Here is a 21,757-nt window from a genome sequence, read left to right on the forward strand (position 1 = left end):
TTCATATTTTTTAGAGATGAGTTCACCTTGTTACTCAGGCTGCTCTCAAACTAAGGAGCTCAAAGTGCTGGGGGGGTTACAGGCAAGGGCCACTATGCCTGGCCTTGCAATTCTGCCTTTTTTTTTTTTCTTTTTTCTTTTTTGAGATGGAGTTTCGCTCTTGTTGCCCAGGCTGGAGTGCAATGGCACGATCTTGGCTCACCCCAACCTCCGCTTCCCAGGTTCAAGGGATTCTCTTGCCTCAGCCTTCCAAGTAGCTGGGAATACAGGCATGTGTCACCACGCCCTGCTAATTTTTTGTATTTTTAGTAGAGACGGGGTTTCACCATGTTGGCCATGCTGGTCTCAAACTCCTGACCTCAAGTAATCCACCTGCCTCGGCCTCCCAAGTACTGGGATTACAGGCATGAGTCACTGTGCCCAGCCACAATCCTACTTTTAAGAATTTTTTTTTTAAACCAGGTCCAGGATTCAGTCTAAACTTCTAAGAATCTGCCTTGAAGGTAAACCTTTAACAATTCAAAGAAGTTCAAGAGTATTAATTGCAGCACTGTTTGTGATCGCAATATGAATGCCTAAATGCTCTCAAGTATGAGTATCTGAATATATGGTACATCCACCAATGGAATATCATGCAGCCCTAGAAATGAATGCAGATCTCTATGAACTCACATGAAGTGATTTCCAAGATACATGGTTAAGTAAAAATACAAACTCCGTCTCAAAAAAAAAAAAAAAAAAATCTGTGTTTTTAACTTCAGTTATTTAAAATTAAAATAATTTGTAAGCCATTTGGTCTGTGTTATTCTGTTATGGTTGCCTGAGCTAACTAAGGCAGATTGTGGCACTGAAAAGTGAGGTACTGCCATTACAAACAAACAAAAAACTAAAAATGTGAAGCAGCTTTGAAATTGACAAATGAGTAGAGGCTATAAAAATTCTGATGTGCAAGCTGGAAATAATATTAGTAAGGGTGATTCTGGTGAGGTGTCACTGGGGAATGAGGAACATGCTATTGGAAAATGAAGAAAAGACAACCCTTGATATGAAGTGGTGAAGAACTTGGCAGAACTGTATTCTAGCATTTTGTGGAAAGTAGAGCTTGAGAGAGATAAAATTGGGTATTTATCACTAACATCTGTAATTAAAGTGTTAAAGGACACAGGAAGCTTCATTCTTCCTGACTGCTTACAGGAAAATGCAAAAGAGAAGACCTGAACTGCAGAAGAAATATAAAAGAAAACAGAACCAGAACTTGGAGATTTGGAAAATTCTCAGCCTATCCATACTGCAAAAATTACAAAACTTGTACTGAAGAGAATCCTGAATGTGTGGCTGAACAATCATTTGATAAAGAGATCATCAGTGGGATTTATGGACTATATCAATCATCTTAACAGAAGTGAGGAGAGAGACTGGATTATACTAGAAGAGACACTGCCACTTACACTGTGCCACCTAAAATGGACAGAGAAGACAGAACAGGTAAGGCTGTCACACTTCATAGATTTTATAAGAAGGAGACACAGAAATAATCACTGTGAAAGTGCACTGGCAGTTAAGGATGGTTTCACACCTGCCATGCTCTGCAGGATCCATGGGAACAGAAGATACTCTTGGAGGAGCATCTTACTAACAGGGGCTGGGACCAATCTAGATGACTTATCTCATACAGAACTTGTTAATGCTATGATCTTAGGAATCTAATCACTAATGTGAGGCAGCCTGCAGTACTGACCTCACCATCCATGACCCTTCTTCACAGATGCCCAGACTCAGGCAACCATGAAGTTGTAATCAGAACCTGTAGGTTTAATTTCAGACCCTCAGGATGGCATCCAAAGCCAATCCATGAGACATTACAACCTCTGCAAGGCATTTAGGACAAATCTGATGATCTTTAGTGTCACTGCCAATAATTAAAGATGGCAACCTATGAGCTAAATGGTAACACTCATACCCTTACTTTCATAGGGTGTCTCCCCAGTGTAAATTCTTTCATTTCAAGTCTACTTAGGTGTGATGAAACAGCAAATGCTTTCCCACATTCTTTACATATGAAGGGTTTCTCTCCGGTATGAGTTCGTAGGTGAACATTAAGGGGTGAGGAATACATAAATGCTTTACCACGTATCTTGCATACAAAGGGCCTTTCTCCACTGTGAGTTTTCAAATGTTTACTATGATCAGAAGTAATGAAGGTTTTCCCACATTCAACACATTCATAAGGCTTCTCTCCTGTGTGAATTCTTCTATGTTGAGTAAGCGTTGAAGATCTATTGAAGGCTTTCCCACATTCCTTACACTGATAGGGTTCTCTCCAGTGTGATTTCGTATGTGTATAGCAAGGCCTGTGTATTGAGTGAAGGCTTGGCCACATTCCTTACATTCATAGGGTTTTATTCCAGTGTGAGTTCTTACATGTTGAGTAAGGTGAGTTGATCTAGTGAAGGCTTTCCCACATTCTGTACATTTGTGTGGTTTTATTCCAGTGTGAATCTGAACATGAACATTAAAGGATGAGGAATTTCTAAAGGATCTTCCACATTCTTTACATTCAAAGAACTTCTCTCCTTTATGAGTTTTCACATGTGCAGAAAGTTGAGAAAAATTAGTAGAGGATTTCCCACAATTCTTAGTCTTTTTAGATTTCTTTCCAGTATGAACTGTTACACACTGCTTTAGGTGTGAGGAAGGTGTGATGGCTCTCCCACATTCCTGAAATTCACAGAGTTTCTGTCCAATGTGGATTCCCGTGTGATTATCAAGGCTCACAAAATACTTAAAGCCTTTTATACATTCCTTACATTTGTATGGTTGTCTTGCATTGAGAATTCCAAGATGTACAGCAAGGCCTGGAGTTAAGGTGAAGAATTTTCCACATGGATTAAATTTGGAAAGTTCCTGTTCAACAGAGGCTTCCTAGTGCACACTGAGGACATCATTTCCATAACAATTATCCTCAGAAGTGTTCACTCCATTTTGAGCTCTCATCTGTGTCTTAAGGCAAAACTGTTCACTGAAGACCTCTCCACAATTCTCACAGAGTTTCCATCCACTGTAGTTTCTTGTCTGCTGAGGAGGGGATAAAGGATTTAAAATGTTTTCAGACATATTAAAAGATTTCACCCATCTGAACACGGAAACATTATTTTGGTGACAATTATCATTTTGCTTTTTAATATTTAATTTTTTTTTCATTTCCTACCTTCTTGGTTTCTTCCAGATTGAATGATGGATCTTTTGCTAGAATTTTATGCCACTGGCTCTAAATTATTTAAAAAACAAAAACAAAACAAAACAAGAAAAACTGTCTTCTTTTAATTGTCGGGGGTGATTTCAGACAGGTTCTCACTCTGTCATCCAGGCTGGGTACCATGGCACAATCACAGTGCACTGCGGTCTTAATCTCCCAGGCTCAAGCCATCATCCTGCCTCAGTGCTCCAAGGAGCTTGGACTACAGTTGCATGCCAATGCACCCTGCTAATTTTTTATTTTTTGTAGAGACAGGGTCTTCCTGTTGCCCAGGCTGGTCTCGATCTCCTAGACTCAAGCAATTCTCCTGCCTCAGCTTCCCAAAGTGCTGGGATTACAGGCGTCAGCCACTGTACCCAACCAAATAGTGTAGATTTTACATTTTTAGTAGAGACAGAGTTTCACCATGTTGACCAGGCTGGACTTAAACTCCTGACCTCAAGTGATCCACCCACCTCAACCACCCATAGTATTGGGACTACAGGCATGAGCCACCACATCCAGCCTCTTTTTAAAATCAGAGATGGGATCTTGTTATACTGCCTAGGCTGGTCTCGAACTACTGGGCTCAAATGATCCTCTCAGCTTAGCCTCCCAAGTAGCTGGGATTACAGAAGTAAGTCATAGCTCTGATGATGCTATTTCCCAGAATGGAATTCTCAATCTTTTCTGAGAGGAAACTAAGAAATATCACTCATGAATCTTACCATTTGTATCCCATTGAATATTGGATTCTTCAAAAAACCCTGCTGAAGTGACGACCCTTTGATTCTAGGTTGTATTTCCCATTCTGAAGTTAAGCAGAAAAAGAAATATAAGGGTTTATAGAAGAAATGTTTAAAACGATGAGTATTTGTATTTGTTTTCAAATTGAACACAGTAATAAAAGATAAGCCAGAGAACTTTGAGGATTTTGACATGTCAAAAATTTGGCTATAAGGACGTGGGGTTTATTACACAACTGATGTGTTTAGATAGTTTACTACAAACTGCTTCTGTGAAAAATAAAACGATGGGGAACAGTAAGAGAAGATTATCAGGAAAGGAAAGTAGGAAAGATCGGGATAAATAATAGGTATCAAAACGATAAACTTAAAAAAAAAGACAGAACAGGTAGTTTTGTTAGGTCATAGAAATGTTTGACTACATGGAAAATAAAAGTCAGAGATATCCGAAATTCTCAGAAAAATAGCTTAAATCTTCTGAGGTAAAGTGGATCTTTAAAAATCTTTTTTTATTTTTATTTTTATTGTTTTTTTTTTTTTTTTTTTTTGAGATGGAGTCTCACTCTCTCGCACAGGCTAGAGTGCAGTGATGCAACCTCGGTTCACTGCAACCTCTGCCTCTCAGGTTCAACTGATTCTACTGCCTTAGCCTCCCAAGCGGCTGGGACTACACGGATGTGCCACCATACCCAGCTAATTTTCTGCATTTTTAGTAGAGAAGGGGATTCACTGTGTTAGCCAGGCTGGTCTTGATTTCTTGACCTCATGATCGGCCCACCTTGCCTTCCCAAAGTGCTGGGATTACAGGCGTGAACCACCATGCCTGGCCTAGTCTTTATTTTTACATTTTTTTTTTTTTTTTTTTTTAGAGACGAGGTCTCACAATATTGTCCATGCTAGTATCAAACTCCCATGCTCAAGCACTTCTCTGACCTCAGCCTCCCAAGTATCTGGGACTACAGGTGCAGGCCACCATGCCAAGCAAAGTGATGTTACTCTTACCCACAGAGGCCAGATTCATGTAGTTCTCCAGCATCACATCTCTGTAATATTTCTCAGCTGTGTCCAGTAAAGCCCACTCCTCTGGGGTGAAGTCCACAGCCACATCATCAAATGTCACTGAATCCTAAGTCATCACACACATGCTGGTTTGAGCCAATGAACACTTCCACCAATGTTCACTGGAGAATGATGAAGGGGAAACTTATACTCACTTATATGTGGTTCTGAGATCTCCCAATATATACTCCAGGGTTTAATGTCTCAGGAACTCTTGTGTCTAAACAATCAAGGTGGACCTCCTATGGGCATATGCCTTGAACAGCACATTTTAAATTTTTTTTTTTTTTTTTTTGAGACGGAGTCTCGCTCTGCCGCCCAGGCTGGAGTGCAGTGGCCGGATCTCAGCTCACTGCAAGCTCCGCCTCCTGGGTTCACGCCATTCTCCTGCCTCAGCCTCCCGAGTAGCTGGGATTACAGGCGCCCGCCACCTCGCCCAGCTAATTTTTTGTATTTTTTAGTAGAGACGGGGTTTCACCGTGTCAGCCAGGATGGTCTCGATCTCCTGACCTTGTGATCCGCCCGTCTCGGCCTCCCAAAGTGCTGGGATTACAGGCTTGAGCCACCACGCCCGGCCTTTAAATTTTTTTTTTTTTTAAATCTTTTTTTGTTTGATCTATTTTTAATTTTTAAATATTTTTATTCTTAAATTTTAAATTTTTATTTTGATGAGAACAGTACTTCCTAAGCATGAATTTTTATCTATCTATCTATCCAATCTGTTTATTTATTTATATATAACGACAGGGTCCCACTGTGTCACACAGGCACAATTGCTGCTTGCTGCAGCTTCGATCTCCTGGGCTGAAGTGCTCCTCCCACCTCTGCCTCCTGAGTAGTTGGAATTGCAGGCATGAGCCATTGCACACTGCTTACACTTTATCTCAGCACAACCAGGTTAGGAGCTCTTCCTGTCCCATTGGTCTCTATGCAGCACACTCCTGAGCACACTGCAGATATCTGATAAATGCTGATAAGTGAATAACTTGATAAAAGGACACTTTCATCTGCTTTATCATCTGTCACCACACCCAGTAATGTAAAAAAGATGCAGTTGGTACCATCAAGGTCAAGCTTAAGTAGTAATTACTGAGCTACTGGGATGATTTTCAAGTTAACACTTTATGTACAGGAGACTTCATTCTCTGGGGAAATTCATCTGGGGACTCAGTCCTTGAGTAAGGCTTCATTTGCTCTAAGAAAACTCTGGAGATGAGTCTGTCTAGAAGGAAATGTGTCTACTGGATGTAAGTATGTCATTTTGTATAATGGTACATTGTCTGTTTACCTGATAAGAATTTGCCAGGTAGTCCTCCACCATCATTCCTACCTTTGTCTTTTCTTCAAAAGGGCAGATTGGTTCCCTGGAAAAACACCTTAGTGGAAAATTAAGAAGGCATTGAGAAGCCAGAGCTGCCCATCCTAACCACATTCTCATGCCTAGAAGTCATTCCATCCTAGCTTGAAATTCCCATATATTCCTGCACACTCGAGAAAACTGTACACACACAACACTGCCATGAAATGCCATAGTAGTCCTGTGTCAGCTAGACCCAGAAAAGCAGATGTGGGCCGAGCTGCCTGTTGGGTAAAGGGTAATAGTTTCATTTTACAAGAAAACTTACACCCTGAAAAATGTGACTCTCTATCTGCCCATAGTAGTAACACTCACAAAGCTTATGTAGTATTTCCGAAGGCACACGAACCAGGGCTGAATTCTAAAACTGCATCCTGGCTGGGCACAGTGGCTCATGCCTGTAATCCCAATACTTTGGGAAGCCAACGTGGGCAAATCACTTGAGGTCAGGCATTCAAGACCAGCCTGGCCAACATGACAAAACCCCATCTGTACTAAAAAAATAAAAATAAAAAAATAAAATAAAATAAAATTACAGGAGGCTGAGGTAGAGAATTGCTTGAACCAGGGAAGCAGAGGTTGCAGAGAGTTGAAGTCGTGTCACTGTACTACAGCCTGGGTAACAGAGTGAGACTCCATTTAACTAACAAACAAACAAACAAACAATATTAGCCAGACCTGGTGACGCGTGCTTGTGGTCCCATCTACATGGGAGACTGAGGCAAGAGAATTGCTTCAACCCAAAAGGCAGAGGTTGCAGTGAGCTGAGATTGCATCAATGCACTCCAACCTGGGTGACAGAGCAATATTCTGTCTCCAATAAATAAATAAATAAATAAATAAATAAATAAATAAAACAAAACAAAACAAAATAGTATTCTACATCTCACTTTGATTCCTCCTAAAAGAACCACCAGTGGCCAGGTGTGGTGGCTCACACCTATAATCCCAACACTTTGGCAGGCCAAGGCGGGCAAATCACCTGAGGTCGGGAGTTCAAGATTAGCCTGACCAACATTAAGAAACGCGTCTCTAATAAAAATACAAAATTAGCCTGTAATCTCAGCAACTAGGAAGGCTGAGGCAGGAGAATCGCTTGAACCCAGGAGGCAGAGGTTGCGTTGAGCCGAGATTGCGCCGTTGCACTCCAGCCTGGGCAACAAGAAACTCCGTCTCGAAAAAACAACCAAAGAAAAACCAGTGGCATGCCTGCTCAGGCCCAGCTCACTGGACTCTTACGTTGTGGAGTGTGACCTAAATCAGAATCTCTGAAAAAGAGCATCAACAAGGACTTACCATGGGACAAATCAATGACTGCCATGCTCTGAAGCTGATGGCCTCAATGCTGTCTTCCTTGATGCCAGGCATGAGCCACTGTGCCCAACCAGAATGCTGTTTTAGAATTCAGTCCTGGTTTGTGTGCCTTCGGAAATGCTACATAAGCTTCATGAGTGTTACTACTACGGGCAGATAGAGAGTCATATTTTTCAGGGTGTAAGTTTTCTTGTAAAATGAAACTATTACCCTTTACACAAAAGGCAGCTCGGCCCACATCTGCTTTTCTGGGTGTAGCTGACACAGGACTACTACCTTTGTCTTTTCTTCAAAAGGGCAGATTGGTTCCTGGAAAAAAACCCTAGTGGAAAAGTAAGTCACTTCAGGGTAACTTACAAATCTAGGTCAATAGAGGCAATCTCCATTCCTCTTTGTATGGGTTATTTGAGGTCCTGTTCATATCAATCATCAAACAACAAGCATCAAACATCAGTCACTGAATATTATGCATGAGCTTTCTCTCTGCAGGTGACAGATGTGAAGGCCACCAAAAACTGTACTCAGCATCATCACTCAGTAATGATAGTATTAATAACAGCAACTGACATTTACTGAGGACTAGTGTGTCACAAGTGGCTCTAGTAGCTTTATATATACATGCTCAATTATCATAACCATCCTTCCCAATAGCTATCATTACCTCTATCTATCTATCTACCAAGACAGGGTCTCACTCTGTTGCCCAAGTTGAAGTGCAATGGCACTAACACAGCTCTCTGTAGCCTAGACCTCCCAGGCTCAAGTGATCCTCCCACCTCAGTCTCCTGAATAGGTGGGACCACAGGTGTGCATCACCATGCCTTATTATCATTATATTATTATTATTGAGACACAGTCTCACTCTGTCACCCAGGCTGGAGTGCAATGGCACAATCTCAACTCATTGTAACCTCTGCCTCCCAGGTTCAAGCGATTATCAGGGCTCAGCCTCCTGAGTAGCTGGGATTAGAGGTATGCATCACGCCTGACTAATTTTTGTATTTTTAGTAGAGACAGGGTTTCGCCATATCAGCCAGTTGGTCTCAAACTCCTGGCCTCAAGTGATTCTCCCACTTCAGCCCCCAAAGTGACTGGGAATACAGGTGCACACCACTGTGTTGGGAAAAGAAAGAGAGATCAGATTGTTACTGTGTCTATGTAGAAAAGGAAGACATAAGAAACTCCATTTTGATCTGTACCAAGAAAAATTGTTTCTTCTTTGAGATGCTGTTAACTTGTAACTTTAGCCCCAACCCTGTGCTCACAGAAACATGTGCTGTAATGAATCAAAGTTTAATGGATTTAGGGCTGTGCAGGATGTGCCTTGTTAACAACAAGTTTGCAGTAAGTATGCTTGGTAAAAGTAATCGCCATTCTCCATTCTCTATTAAACAGGGGCACAATGTACTGAGGAAAGCCACAGGGACCTCTGCCCACAAAAGCCTGGGTATTGTCCAAGGTTTCCCCCTACTGAAACAGCCTGAGATACGGCCTCATGGGAAAAGAAAGACTTTACCATCCCCCAGCCCAACACCCATAAAGGGTCTGTGCTGAGGAGTAGTAGTGAAAGAGGGAGGCCTCTTTGCAGTTAAGAGGAAGGCTTCTGTCTCCTGCTCCTCCCTGGGAATGGAATGTCTCGATGTAAAGCTTAGCATTCCCATTCATTCTATTCTGAGATAGGAGAAAACTGCCCTGTGGCTGGAGGTGAGATATGCTGGCAGCAATACTGCTCTGTTGGCCGGGCGCGGTGGCTCAAGCCTGTAATCCCAGCACTTTGGGAGGCCGAGGTGGGCGGATCACAAGGTCAGGAGATCGAGACCACAGTGAAACCCCGTCTCTACTAAAAATACAAAAAATTAGCCAGGCGCGGTGGCGGGCGCCTGTAGTCCCACCTACTCAGGAGGCTGAGGCAGGAGAATGGCGTGAACCCAGGAGGCGGAGCTTGCAGTGAGCCGAGATCGCGCCACTGCACTCCAGCCTGGGCAACAGCGTGAGCCTCCGTCTCAAAAAAAAAAAAAAAAAAAAAAAAAAAATATATATATATATATATATATATATATATACTGCTCTGTTACTCTTTGCTACACTGAGATGTTTGGGTAAAGAGAAACATAAATCTAGCCTATGTGCACATCCAGGCACAGTACCTTTCCTTGAACTTATTCATGATACAGATTCCTTTGCTCGCATGTTTCCCTGCTGATCTTCTCCCCACCTGTTGCCCTACTACACTCCTCTTGCTAAGATAGTAAAAATAATAATAAATACTGAGGGAACTCACAGGCCAGCGCCATTGCGGGTCCTCTGTATGCTGAGTGCCAGTCCCCTGGGCCCACTGTTCTTTCTCTATACTTTGTCTCTGTGTCTTATTTCTTTTCTCAGTCTCTCATCCCACCGGATGAGAAATATCCACAGGTGTGGAGGGGCTGGCCCCCTTCACCACTGGGTTTAATTTTTTGTATTTTTAGTAGAGACAAGGTTTCACCAGGTTGCCCACGCTGGTCTCAAACTCCTGGGCTCAAACAATCCTCCTGCCTTGGCCTCCCAAAGTGCTGGGATAAGAAGCATGAGCCACCATGCCTGGCTCATTACTTCTATTTAATAATGAAAAAATCCTACATTCAAATAACCCTAATAATTAGTCTGATATTTGTCCTTGGAGCCTGATCTCCTGTGGATGCTGTTACTCCCCAATATGACCAGAAGGCAGTTCAGACCTGCACAGAACAATTCAGTAACTTCATTATGTACCTAAGATGACTGAAGCTGCAGGCGGGCAGATCACCTGCGGTAAGGAGTTCGAGACCATCCTGACAAACATGACAAAACACTGTCTCTATGGCAAAACCCTGTTTCACCACGTTGGCGAGGCTGGTCTCGAACCCCTGACCTCAGGTGATCCACCTGCCTCGGCTTCCCAAAGTGTTGGGATTACAGGCGTCAGCCAGCGCTTCTGGCCTGCCTTGTAGCTGGTAACAACTAGAAAACAAATAACGTCCAAGAAAATAAAAATTAAAAACTATAGGCTTACAATCTACACGTGTTCATATTTACATACAGAAATAGGCATACCTTCAACAACTATGTTTTTTCCATCCAAATGTAATGTGTCAAAAATAAGTAAAGGACACCAAGACAATGCCAGATTCTCAGATAAGACATTTTTTAGCAAATAAACGGAAGTCAGAGTCCTCTTGAAACCAGTTTAATGCCGATGCTCACCAGGAACACGCCTGACGCGGGAGGATGCGGGGCCAGAGCCAACCTCACTAAAATGGCAGACATCCTTTTCCTTTCGGAAAGAAAAACATTCACAAAGGTTGCTTTCCAAGCTTTTGAAGAGGGGAGCACAGCGGACGAAAGCACTCCAGAAAACACCGCGCGGACTCGGGACAAACACTTCCCGACGCGGCTCCTGACGTGGACCGGCTGAGCCTGGGCCCTCAGGGAACTGGCCGCGCTGGGAGGACCAACAACCCCTAGAGAAGCTAGTGAAACAAGCAGGATCCGAGAGGCTCCTGGGCGACCGCGCCCAATCCTTCCTTTACCGCACCCCCCACCCACACCCCCTCTTATCTCCTGGACCCCCAAGCAGGCTGAACTCACCACAGCAGGGGTGGACTCCACCAGGATAAACGCGAAACAGCACTGACCAAAGGTAGCCAGCGCGGGAAAAGATGGTGGCGGCGCGCTGACATCACTTCCGCTAGGAGCCTCGGGAGGGGCGGAGCTTCCGGGATCCAGTTTCAGCCAGGTAGGACCAGGTTGTTAGAAATGCTTGTTCCCCAGTGCCTTAAAGAAATAGCACTTGGACATAAACTTAATTTCCTCAGCAAGCCTATTTTACTTTTGGCAGAACAGGTACACTCGCCAGCAGTTTTGCCACTAGAGTACACTAAACAAAGGAAACAGGGTCATTTATAACCTGAGGCGTCCACCTTGCTGCAGTGTCTGGTTTCCATTGGCTATAACGGAACATCACATTCTGTATTTGTCCCCATTGGCTACCAAGTTAGAACTTTTTTTGTTGTTGTTGTTTGTTTTTGGTTTTGAGACGGAGTCTTCCCCTGTGGCCCAGGCTGGAGTGCAGTGGCGTAATCTCGGCTCACTGCAAGCTCCGCCTCCCGGGTTCAGGCCATTCTCCTGCCTCAGCCTCCCGTGTAGCTGGGACAACAGGTGCCCGCCACCACGCCCGGCTAATTTTTTGTATTTTCAGTAGAGACGGGGTTTCACCGTGTTAGCCAGGGTGGTCTTGATCTCCTGACCTTGTGATCTACCCGCCTCGGCCTCCCAAAGTGCTGGGATTACAGACGTGAGCCACCGCGCCTGGCCTGTACAGTTGTCTTGCATTGAGAACTTCAAGATGTACAATAAGGCCTGGAGTTAGGGTGAAGACTTTTCCACATAGATTAAATCTGGAAAGTTCCTGTCCAATAGAGGCTTCCTTGTGCACACTGAGGACGTCTTTTCCATAACAATTACCCTCAGAAGTGTTCCCTCCATTCTGAGCTCTCATGTGTGTCTTAAGGCAAAACTGTTCACTGAAGACCTCTCCACAATTCTCACACAGTTTCCATCCACTGTAGTTTCTTGTCTGCTGAGGAGGGGATAAAGGATTTAAAACATTTTCAGAGATATTAAGAGATTTCACCCATCTGAACACAGAAACATTATTTTGATGACACTTATTTTACTTTTCAATTTTTTTTTTTTTTTTTTTTTTTTTTTTTTTTTTTTTTTTTTTTTTTTGAGACAGAGTCTTGTTCTATCTCCCAGGCTGTAGTGCAGTGACACAATCTGGGCTAACTGCAACCTCCACCTCCCAGGCTCAAGCAATCCTCATGCCGCAGTCTCCCAAGTAGCTGGGAATACAGGTGCGTGCTACTGCACCTAGATAATTTTTCTATTTTTTTGTAGAGGCAGGGTTTTGCCAAGTTGCCCAGGCTGGTCTCAAACTCCTGCGTTCAGGCGATCTGCCTGCCTTAGCCTCTCAAAGTGGTAAGACTACAGGCGTGACCCATGCTGCCCAGCATGTTTTACTTTTTTCAGAGTTGGGATTTCACTCCATTGCCTGGGTTATAGTGCACTGGTGTGATGATGGCTCACTCTAACCTCAACCTCCTGGCTGGCTTCAAGTGATCATCCTGCCTTAGCTTCCTGTGTAGCTAGGACCATCAATATGCACCATCATGCCTGGCCTATCTATCTATCTATCTATCTATCTATCTATCTATGTATGAGGTGGAGTCTCACTCCATCTGGAGTGCAGTGGCACAATCTTGGCTCACTACAATTTCCACCTCCTGTGTTCAAGCAATTCTTGTGCCTCAGCCTCATGAGTAGCTGGGATTACAGGCATGTGCCACCATGCCCAGCTAAGTTTTGTATTTTTAGTAGAGACAGGATTTCACCATGTTGGCCAGGCTGGTCTCGAACTCCTGACCTCAAGTGATCTGTCCATCTCAGCCCCCCAAAGTGCTGGGATTACAGGCGTAAGCCACTGTGCCTGGCCAGCTGTTTTTCTAAATGTAGTATGTTTACTGAAACGAAGGAGTACAACAGTTGGCACTTGGTGTACAACTAATGAAGATAATGGTTTTATTTCTATGCCAATTTGAAAAAACAGCCAGAATCACTCCACACCATTGCCTCCAGACTGCATAAATTCGCCTTCATGTTCACTGCCAAAATATAGTCCTCAGTGGTCCTGACATTGTAAAAAGCATCACACTGGTTGACTATGTGGCCTTTTTTTTTTTTTTTTTTAAGATGGAGTCTCACTCCTGTCACCCAGGGTGAAATGCAGTGGCACGAACTGTGCTTACTGCAACCTCCACCTGCCGGGTTCAAGCGATTTTCCTGCCTCATCTTCCCAAGTAGTTGGGATTACAGGTGCCCCCCACCATTCCTGGCTAATTTTCATTTTGTTTCGTTTTGTTTTTGTTTTTGTTTTTGTTTGTTTTTGTTTTTTGAGACAGAGTCTCACTGTGTCACCAGGCTGGAGTGCAGTAGTGTGATATCAGCTCACTGCAACCTCCACCTCCTGGGTTCAAGTCATCCTCCTGCCTCAGCTTCCCAAGTAGCTGGGACTACAGGTGCACAGCACCACGCCCAGCTAACTTTTTGTATTTTTAGTAGAGACGGGGTTTCACCATGTTGGCTAGGATAGTCTCGATCACTCGACCTTATGATCTGCCCACCTTGGCCTCTGAAAGTGCTGGGATTACAGGCATCAGCCACCGTGCCCAGCCAATTTTCTTTTGTATTTTTAGTAAAGATGGGGTTTCACCATGTTGGCCAGGCTGGTCTCAAACTCCTAACCCCAGGTGATCCACCTGCCTCGGCCTCCAAAAGTGCTGAGATTTCAGGTGTGAGCCACTCTACCTGGCCTGTGGATTTTTTTTTTTTTTTTTTTTTTTTAAAGAAACAAGGTCTTGCTGTGTTGCCCAGGTTGGAACACAGTGGCACCATCATAGGTCATTGCTGCCTCCAACTCCCGGGCTCAAGTGATCCTCTTGCCTCTGCCTTCTTAGTAGCTGGGACCACAGGTGCTGCTACCATGCCCGACTGCTTGGTTTTGTTTTTTTAACTTTTAGTAGAGACAACGTCTTGTTGTTACCCAGGTTCAAAACTCCTGGGCTCAACTGATCCTCCTGCCTAGGCCTCCCAGGTAGCTAGGACTACAGGTATATGCCACTAGCACACCCAACTGTTTTTCAAGTTTTTTGTAGAGATGGGTTTCACTATATCACACAGGCTGGTCTCAAATTCCTTACCTCAAGCAGTCCTCCCACCTCAGCCTTCCAAAGTAGTGGGATTATAGGCATGAGCCACCATGCTCAGCTAATATTTTATTTTTAATGGACAAATGAAAATCATATTTGAAATGTGTGTACATTGTCGAAGGCCTAAATCCAACTAATTAACTAATATACATTATCTCACATATTTAACTTTATGGGGTGAGAACATTACTCTTAGCAATTTTCAATGATACAATATATTGTTTTTAATTGTAGCCATTATGTCGTATAATATAGCTCTTGCCCTTATTCCTTCTATCTGAAATTTTGACCAACATCTCCCCAACCTATACCCCTAAGCCCCTGGTAACTACCATTCTCTCTCTCCTTCTATAAATCCAACTTTTTTAGATTACACATACAAGGGAGATCATCTGGTATTTGTTTTCTATACCTGGCTTATTTCAGTTAACATATTTTCCTGCAGGTCCATCCATGTTGTTGCAAATGACAATGTTTCCTTCTAAAACATACACCACTTTTGAATGTGCTTTGTTCAGTCTACAAAGTCACCTATGAGACCTTCAGTTTCAAGTGGGATCACAGCAAGAAAGTGCCTTGCAGGCCGGGCGAGGTGCCTCATGCCTTTAATCCCAGCACTTTGGGAGGCCGAGGTGGGTGGATCACCTGAGGTTGGGAGTTCAAAACCAGCCTGGCCAACATGGTGAAACCCCATCTCTACTAAAAATACAAATATGAGCTGGGCATGATGGCGCATGCCTGTAATCCCAGCTACTTGAGAGGCCAAGGCAGGAGAATTGATTGAACCCTGGTGGCAGAGGTTGCAGTGAGCTGAGATTGCACCATTGCACTCCAGTCTGGGTGACAGAGCAAAACTCTGTCTCAAAAAACAAAAAACAAAAAAAAAGGAAAGTGCCTTGCATCAAGTTCAGGCTGCTCTATAGTATTCTCAAGCACTTAGTCCAAATGATCTAGCAGATCCAGTCACACTCAATGACTCCGTAGCATTCTCTGGCAAGCACCAATAGGAGACTCACAGCACAGTAGTGTGGAGCAAATCTATGCCATCTTCTGCAGGAAACTACCCTCCTTTTGAGAAACACCTTGGCTCTGGTACAAGGTAGAAAAAAACTAACTGTAGAAAAACAAGTGATCTTAAGATTATCTTTGTGGCCGGGCGCGGTGGCTCAAGCCTGTAATCCCAGCACTTTGGGAGGCCGAGACGGGCGGATCATGAGGTCAGGAGATCGAGACCATCCTGGCTAACACGGTGAAACCCCGTCTCTACTAAAAATACAAGAAAATTAGCCGGGCGAGGTGGCGGGCGCCTGTAGTCCCAGCTACTCGGGAGGCTGAGGCAGGAGAATGGCGTGAACCCGGGGGAGCGGAGCTTGCAGTGAGCCGAGATCGCGCCACTGCACTCCAGCCTGGGGCACAGAGCAAGACTCCGCGTCAAAAAAAAAAAAAAAAAAAAGATTATCTTTGTGACATTGATCCATATCATTGTATCTACCTTTACTACTTCATTTGCTGGACAGCATTCCAGTAGCATAATTATGCCACAATTTACCCATTCTGTTGATCTCATCTGAGTAATTTCCAATTGAGGATTACTTCAAATAATGCTGGTGAAATGTCTTTACTGCTATCTTGATGCACACTGAAGCCATTACTCTTATGTTAGAGAGCATGTACTTGTACAAATTTGGTAGATGTTGCCAACAGTTTTTGAAATTTTCTGTAATACTCTCTGCAACCAGCAAAATATGCACATCCTCATCAGCCTTATCTTCAGAACATAGCATACCTTTTTTTTTTTTTTTTTTTTTTTTTGAGACGGGGTCTCGCTCTGTCACCCAGGCTGGAGTGCAGTGGCCGGATCTCAGCTCACTGCAAGCTCCGCCTCCCGGGTTCATGCCATTCTCCTGCCTCAGCCTCCCGAGTAGCTGGGACTACAGGCGCCCGCCACCTCGTCCGGCTAGTTTTTTGTATTTTTTAGTAGAGACGGGGTTTCACCGTGTTAGCCAGGATGGTCTCGATCTCCTGACCTCGTGATCCACCCGTCTCGGCCTCCCAAAGTGCTGGGATTACAGGCTTGAGCCACCGCGCCCGGCCAGAACATAACGTTTTTAAATCTATGTCTCTAGCTCACTGGGACCCCTAAGTGACAAATACAGACGGTAATGTGGGTATTTCTTTCTTTTTTTTTTTTTGTTTGTTTTTGTTTTTTGAGATGGAGTCTTGCTCTGTCACCCAGGCTGGAGTGCAGTGGTGTGATCTTGGCTCACTGCAACCTCTGCCTCCTGGGTTCAAGCAGTTCTCTACCTCAGCCTCTCCAGCAGCTGGGATTACAGGTGCCCATGACCACGCACAGCTAATCTTTGTATTTTTAGTAGAGACAGGGTTTCACCATCGTGGACAGGCTGGTCTTGAACTCCTAACCTCATGATTCACTCTCCTCGGCCTCCCAAAGTGCAGGGATTACAGGCGTGAGCCACCGTGCTCAGCCCAATGTGGGTATTTTTTTTGAGACAGAGTCTCGCTCTGTCGCCCAGGCTGGAGTGCAGTGGTGCGATCTCGGCTCACTGCAAGCTCCGCCACCCAGGTTCACACCATTCTCCTGCCTCAGCCTCCTGAGTAGCTGGGACTACAGGTGCCCACCACCACACCCAGCTAATTTTTTTGTATTTTTAATAGAGACGGGGTTTCACCGTGGTCTCGATCTCCTGACCTCGTGATCCACCCACCTCAGCCTCCCAAAGTGCTGGGATTACAGGTGTGAGCCACCGCGCCCAGCCCAATGTGGGTATTTCTAAGCCTCATGGTTCCTTCAGAGCTTTCCGGCAGCCCATGTCGGCAGGGGAGTCTTCTGGTTTCATTTACCCATGGAGTGAGTAGATATGTCGGTCACATAGGAGTCTCACATAGGACTGGTTACTCTGTGCATTTCTTCTCAGAAATGGAGTCCTACTTTGGGTAGGAAGAACCCAGAGTTGGCCTGAATACCACGAAGAGCCTTGCCCCTCCATATATGAACACATATTTGCTAAGATTGATAATTAAGTGAATTTTCACGTAGAGTGCTCAGTCAGCCACTGATTCTGATTCTTTCAATTAATTTCCTACTCATGAAAATAAAGCATATTCATGCTTTCTTCTGTTTTCTCTTGGTTTACATCATTCAATTAGACATCACTTATTTTTTCTGTAGTTATAATGTTGAAGATTAGATTCATCCCTCATTTTAGCCCCCAAAGAAAATTCTATCAGACCTAAGAAAAACCCTTGATGTACTCACCTCTCACTGTAGATATGTAATCAGCCAATTTATACGATGCTTTCCTTACCTCCTACTCCCTTTCCTTTCAATATAGCTAATTTAGACACCATCTTTTTGGTCTCACCTTAAATAGAACTCACTTTTATTACATTCATCTACTCCCATATATACACATAGAAAACAATACTGTCCTCTACTTCCAAAACTCTCATCAATTGGTAATAATAAGTCAGGCACAGTGGCTCACGCCTCTAATCCCAGCAGTTTGGGAGGCTGAGGCAGGCAGATCACCTGAGGTCAGGAGTTCAAGACAAACCTGACCAACATGGTGAAATTCCCATCTCTACGAAAAATACAAAACTTAGCCAGGCGTGGTGGCACACGCCTTGTCATCCCAGCTACTTGGGAGGCTGAGACATGAGACTCGCTTGAATCTGGGAGACGGAGGTTGCAGTGAGCAGAGATGGCACCACGGCACTCCAGCCTGGGTGACAGAGAGAGACCCTGTCTCAATAAAATAAATAAATAAATAAACTTGTAATGAAACATTTGCTTGGTTAGACGTCTGCCCCTCCACTAGTTTACAAGTTCCCTAAGAGCAGCCCTTGGTTGGATTTTTTTTTTTCATTATGCTTTAATGAACCATTAGCATTTATCACTTTGTAAGAAATACAAAAAATAAAAGAAACATTTAAATACACCATAAGACTACCATCAGAAATATTAAAATGTATGTCTTTCTGAAATAATATGTGACTCTTCAAAAAGTTGATGTGACAGAGAAACAATAGTAACTGGTATAGGTTCAAAGATACTAAAAGCCATAAACTTTAAATGGATCTTAGCTCCCAAGGGTCTATTTTGGAACCATGTGGAGAATTTTGTTTTTTACAAAGTAGATACTGATGACTTTTTTTTTTTTTTTGAGACACAATCTCACTCTGTCGCCCAGGCTGGAGTGCAGTGGCGCAATCTCGGCTCACTGCAAGCTGTGCCTCCCGGGTTCACACCATTCTCCTGCCTCAGCCTCCCGTGTAGCTGGTACTACAGGTGCCCGCCACTGCACCCGGCTAGTTTTTTGTATTTTTAGTAGAGACGGGGTTTCACCGTGTTAGCCAGGATGGTCTCGATCTCCTGACCTCGTGATCCACCCGTCTCGGCCTCCCAAAGTGCTGGGATTACAGGCTTGAGCCACCGCACCTGGCCTTTTTTTTTTTTTTTTTTTTTTTTTTGAGACAGTCTCCTTCTGTCACCCAGGCTGGAATACAGAGGCGCGATCTCAGCTCACTGCAAGTTCCACCTCCCAAGTTCATGTGATTCTCCCATCTCAGCTGGTGGGATTACAGGTCGCCAGTTTTATTTATTTATTTATTTTATAGTAGAGATGGTGTTTTGCCATGTTGGCCAGGCTGGTCTCGAACTCCTGGCTTCAAGTGAGCCGCCTGCCTCAGCCTTCCAAAGTGCTGGGATTACAGGTGAGAGCCACTGTGCCCGGCCTAAATGACTTTTTTTTTTTTTTTTCTTGGTTGAAATACAAATATTGTGGTTTTAGTAGACCAGTATCCTTTATCTTTAGAAAATGCATTACCAACTACTTGAAAGTCAAGTATCAATTTCCTGCAATTTTCAACTTAACTCTCAAATAGTTCGCCATAAAAGGTATTTCAGTTTTCTAGGGAGAGGGTGAATGGTAAATTTGATTCTTTTTTTTTTTTTTTTTTTTTTTTTTTGAGACGGAGTCTCGCTCTGTCGGCCAGGCTGGAGTGCAGTGGCGCGATCTCGGCTCACTGCAAGCTCCGCCTCCCGGGTTCACGCCATTCTCCTGCCTCAGCCTCCCGAGTAGCTGGGACTACAGGCGCCCACAACCGCGCCCGGCTAATTTTTTGTATTTTTAGTAGAGACAGGGTTTCACCGTGGTCTCGATCTCCTGACCTTGTGATCCGCCCGCCTCGGCCTCCCAAAGTGCTGGGATTACAGGCGTGAGCCACCGCGCCCGGCCAAATTTGATTCTTAATACTAGTGCAACAAAGCCTCCATCCTTTACCCCTGGGTGCCCGTTTTTGTCTTTTTGTTTAAGAGGCGAGGTCTTGCTCTGTAGCCCAGGCTGGAGTACAATGGTGCGATCATAGCTCACTTTAGTCTCGAACTCTCCGTCTCAAATGATCCTCCTGCCTCAGCCTTCCGAGCAGCTGGCATACACCACCACGTCTGGCTGGATTTTATTTTTATTTTTATTTTTGTAAGGACGGGGTCTCGCTATTGATGCCTGGGTTGGTCTCGTATCCCCAGGTGGGCCGCTGGTTTGTTTGTTTGCTTGGGGTTTTGTGTGTGTTGTGTTTTTGTTTGTTTTGTTTTTTTGAGACAGAGTCTCGCTCTGTCGCCCAGGCTGGAGTGCAGTGGCACGATGTTGGCTCACTGTAACTTTCTCCTCCTCGGTTCAAGCGATTCTCCTGCCTCAGCCTCCTGAGTAACTGGGATTACAGACGTGCGCCACCACGTCCAGCTAATTTTTCTGTATTTTTAGTAGCGACGAGGTTTTGCCATGTTGGCCAGGCTTGTCTCAAACTCCTGACCTCAGGTGATTTGCCCGCTTCGGTCTCCCTAAGTGCTGGGATTACAGGCCTGAGCCACCGCGCCTGTCCGGCCCCTGTTTTTAAAGTCTGTGGGGAGGTCCAGGCTTACGAAGTTGCAGATCAAAATAGCTTAGCATTCTTATTTTCCTTCAGTAGAAAGACCTGTTTGTGGTCTATGTAATTTTATATTTCCGTAGAGAAATATGCACTCCCTAGACACCTATTAAAGTGTCTTTATAACAGAATGTAAGGCGTAAAAAGTACGTTTATGACACATAAACAAAGAAACATTGTCAGGTGAAACATTTGTTCGCATAACAAGATGCCCCTTTGAACCATCCCTCACCCAATGCTCACCGGAATGCGTGGGAATCGTAGGGTCTGTAAGGCGGGACGATGCTGGCAGACGAGTTAACGTGGCTCAAGCGGAGGAAATTATCTTCCTCACAGAAAAAACGCACAATGGTCTTTTTGGAGGCTTTTGAAGGGAGCACCGTGGGTGAGCGCTGCAATTATCGACCCCGACCTTCACGAGGACCGACAGCCCGAGTGGTCTCGCAGACCTACCTGACACGAGCAGAGCAGGTCAAGCCTCTCTAGGAAGGCCCCTCGGCAGCCTCAGATAAACTTGAACTCTCATCACCTGTTCCACTACCAGTCCACTAACTCTGCCACCCCTCTGGGATACCTCAGGCCCCCTCCCTTTCCTACACATCAAGTTCAAGGATTTGCCCCACCCAAGACTGTCAGATTGACTTTACCCATATGCCCAGAGTCAAAACACTAAGATACCTTTTGATCTGGGTAGATACATTCACTGGATGCATAGAGGCCTTTCCCACAAGATCTAAGAAGGCCACCACTGTCATTTCTTCCCTTCTGTCAGACGTAATTCCTCCCTTTGGCCTTCCCACCTCTATACAGTCCGATAATGGACTGGCCTTCATTAGTCAGGTTACTCAAGCAGTCTCCCAGGCCCTTGGCATCCAGTGGAACCTTCATGCCCCTACTATCCTCAATCTTCGGGAAAGGTAGAAAGAACTAATGGTCTTTTAAAAACATACCTCACCAAGCTCAGCCTTCAACTTTTTTTTTTTTTTTTTTTTTTTTTTGAGATGGAGTCTCGCTCTGTGGCCCAGGCTGGAGTGCAGTGGCCAGATCTCAGCTCACTGCAAGCTCCGCCTCCCGGGTTTGCGCCATTCTCCTGCCTCAGCCTCCCGAGTAGCTGGGACTACAAGCGCCTGCCACCGCGCCCGGCTAGTTTTTTGTATTTTTTTTTAGTAGAGACGGGGTTTCACCGTGTTCGCCAGGATGGTCTCGATCTCCTGACCTCGTGATCCACCCGTCTCGGCCTCCCAGAGTGCTGGGATTACAGGCTTGAGCCACCGCACCCGGCCAGCCTTCAACTTGAAACAGACTGGACAGTACT

General features: G+C 44.6%; 2 protein-coding genes across 4 annotated transcripts in view; both read right to left on the bottom strand.

Annotated features, from left to right (window-relative positions):
- The window catches only part of LOC105486941 (zinc finger protein 562), a 47,789-nt gene extending 36,413 nt beyond the window's left edge, over positions 1-11,376 (bottom strand). The window contains exon 1 of one of the 3 annotated variants that reach the window (XM_071086311.1): positions 11,318-11,376. The gene's annotated coding sequence lies outside the window, so the exon portion shown is untranslated. The remainder of the gene's footprint in view (positions 1-11,317) is intronic. The other 2 variants (XM_071086313.1, XM_071086312.1) reach the window with 2 other exon arrangements.
- LOC105479121 (zinc finger protein 562-like) lies at positions 749-11,423 on the bottom strand. The gene is given in 7 exon segments (XM_071086310.1): positions 749-2,003; positions 2,006-2,319; positions 2,322-3,072; positions 3,964-4,046; positions 4,984-5,107; positions 6,329-6,416; positions 11,318-11,423. Coding segments are annotated over 7 exon segments (1,515 nt in total). The 5' UTR covers positions 11,410-11,423; the 3' UTR covers positions 749-1,940.
- Between the last annotated feature and the right edge of the window lie 10,334 nt (positions 11,424-21,757).

This window comes from Macaca nemestrina, chromosome 20 (genome assembly GCF_043159975.1).
Source record: "Macaca nemestrina isolate mMacNem1 chromosome 20, mMacNem.hap1, whole genome shotgun sequence".
Taxonomy (NCBI): domain Eukaryota; kingdom Metazoa; phylum Chordata; class Mammalia; order Primates; family Cercopithecidae; genus Macaca; species Macaca nemestrina.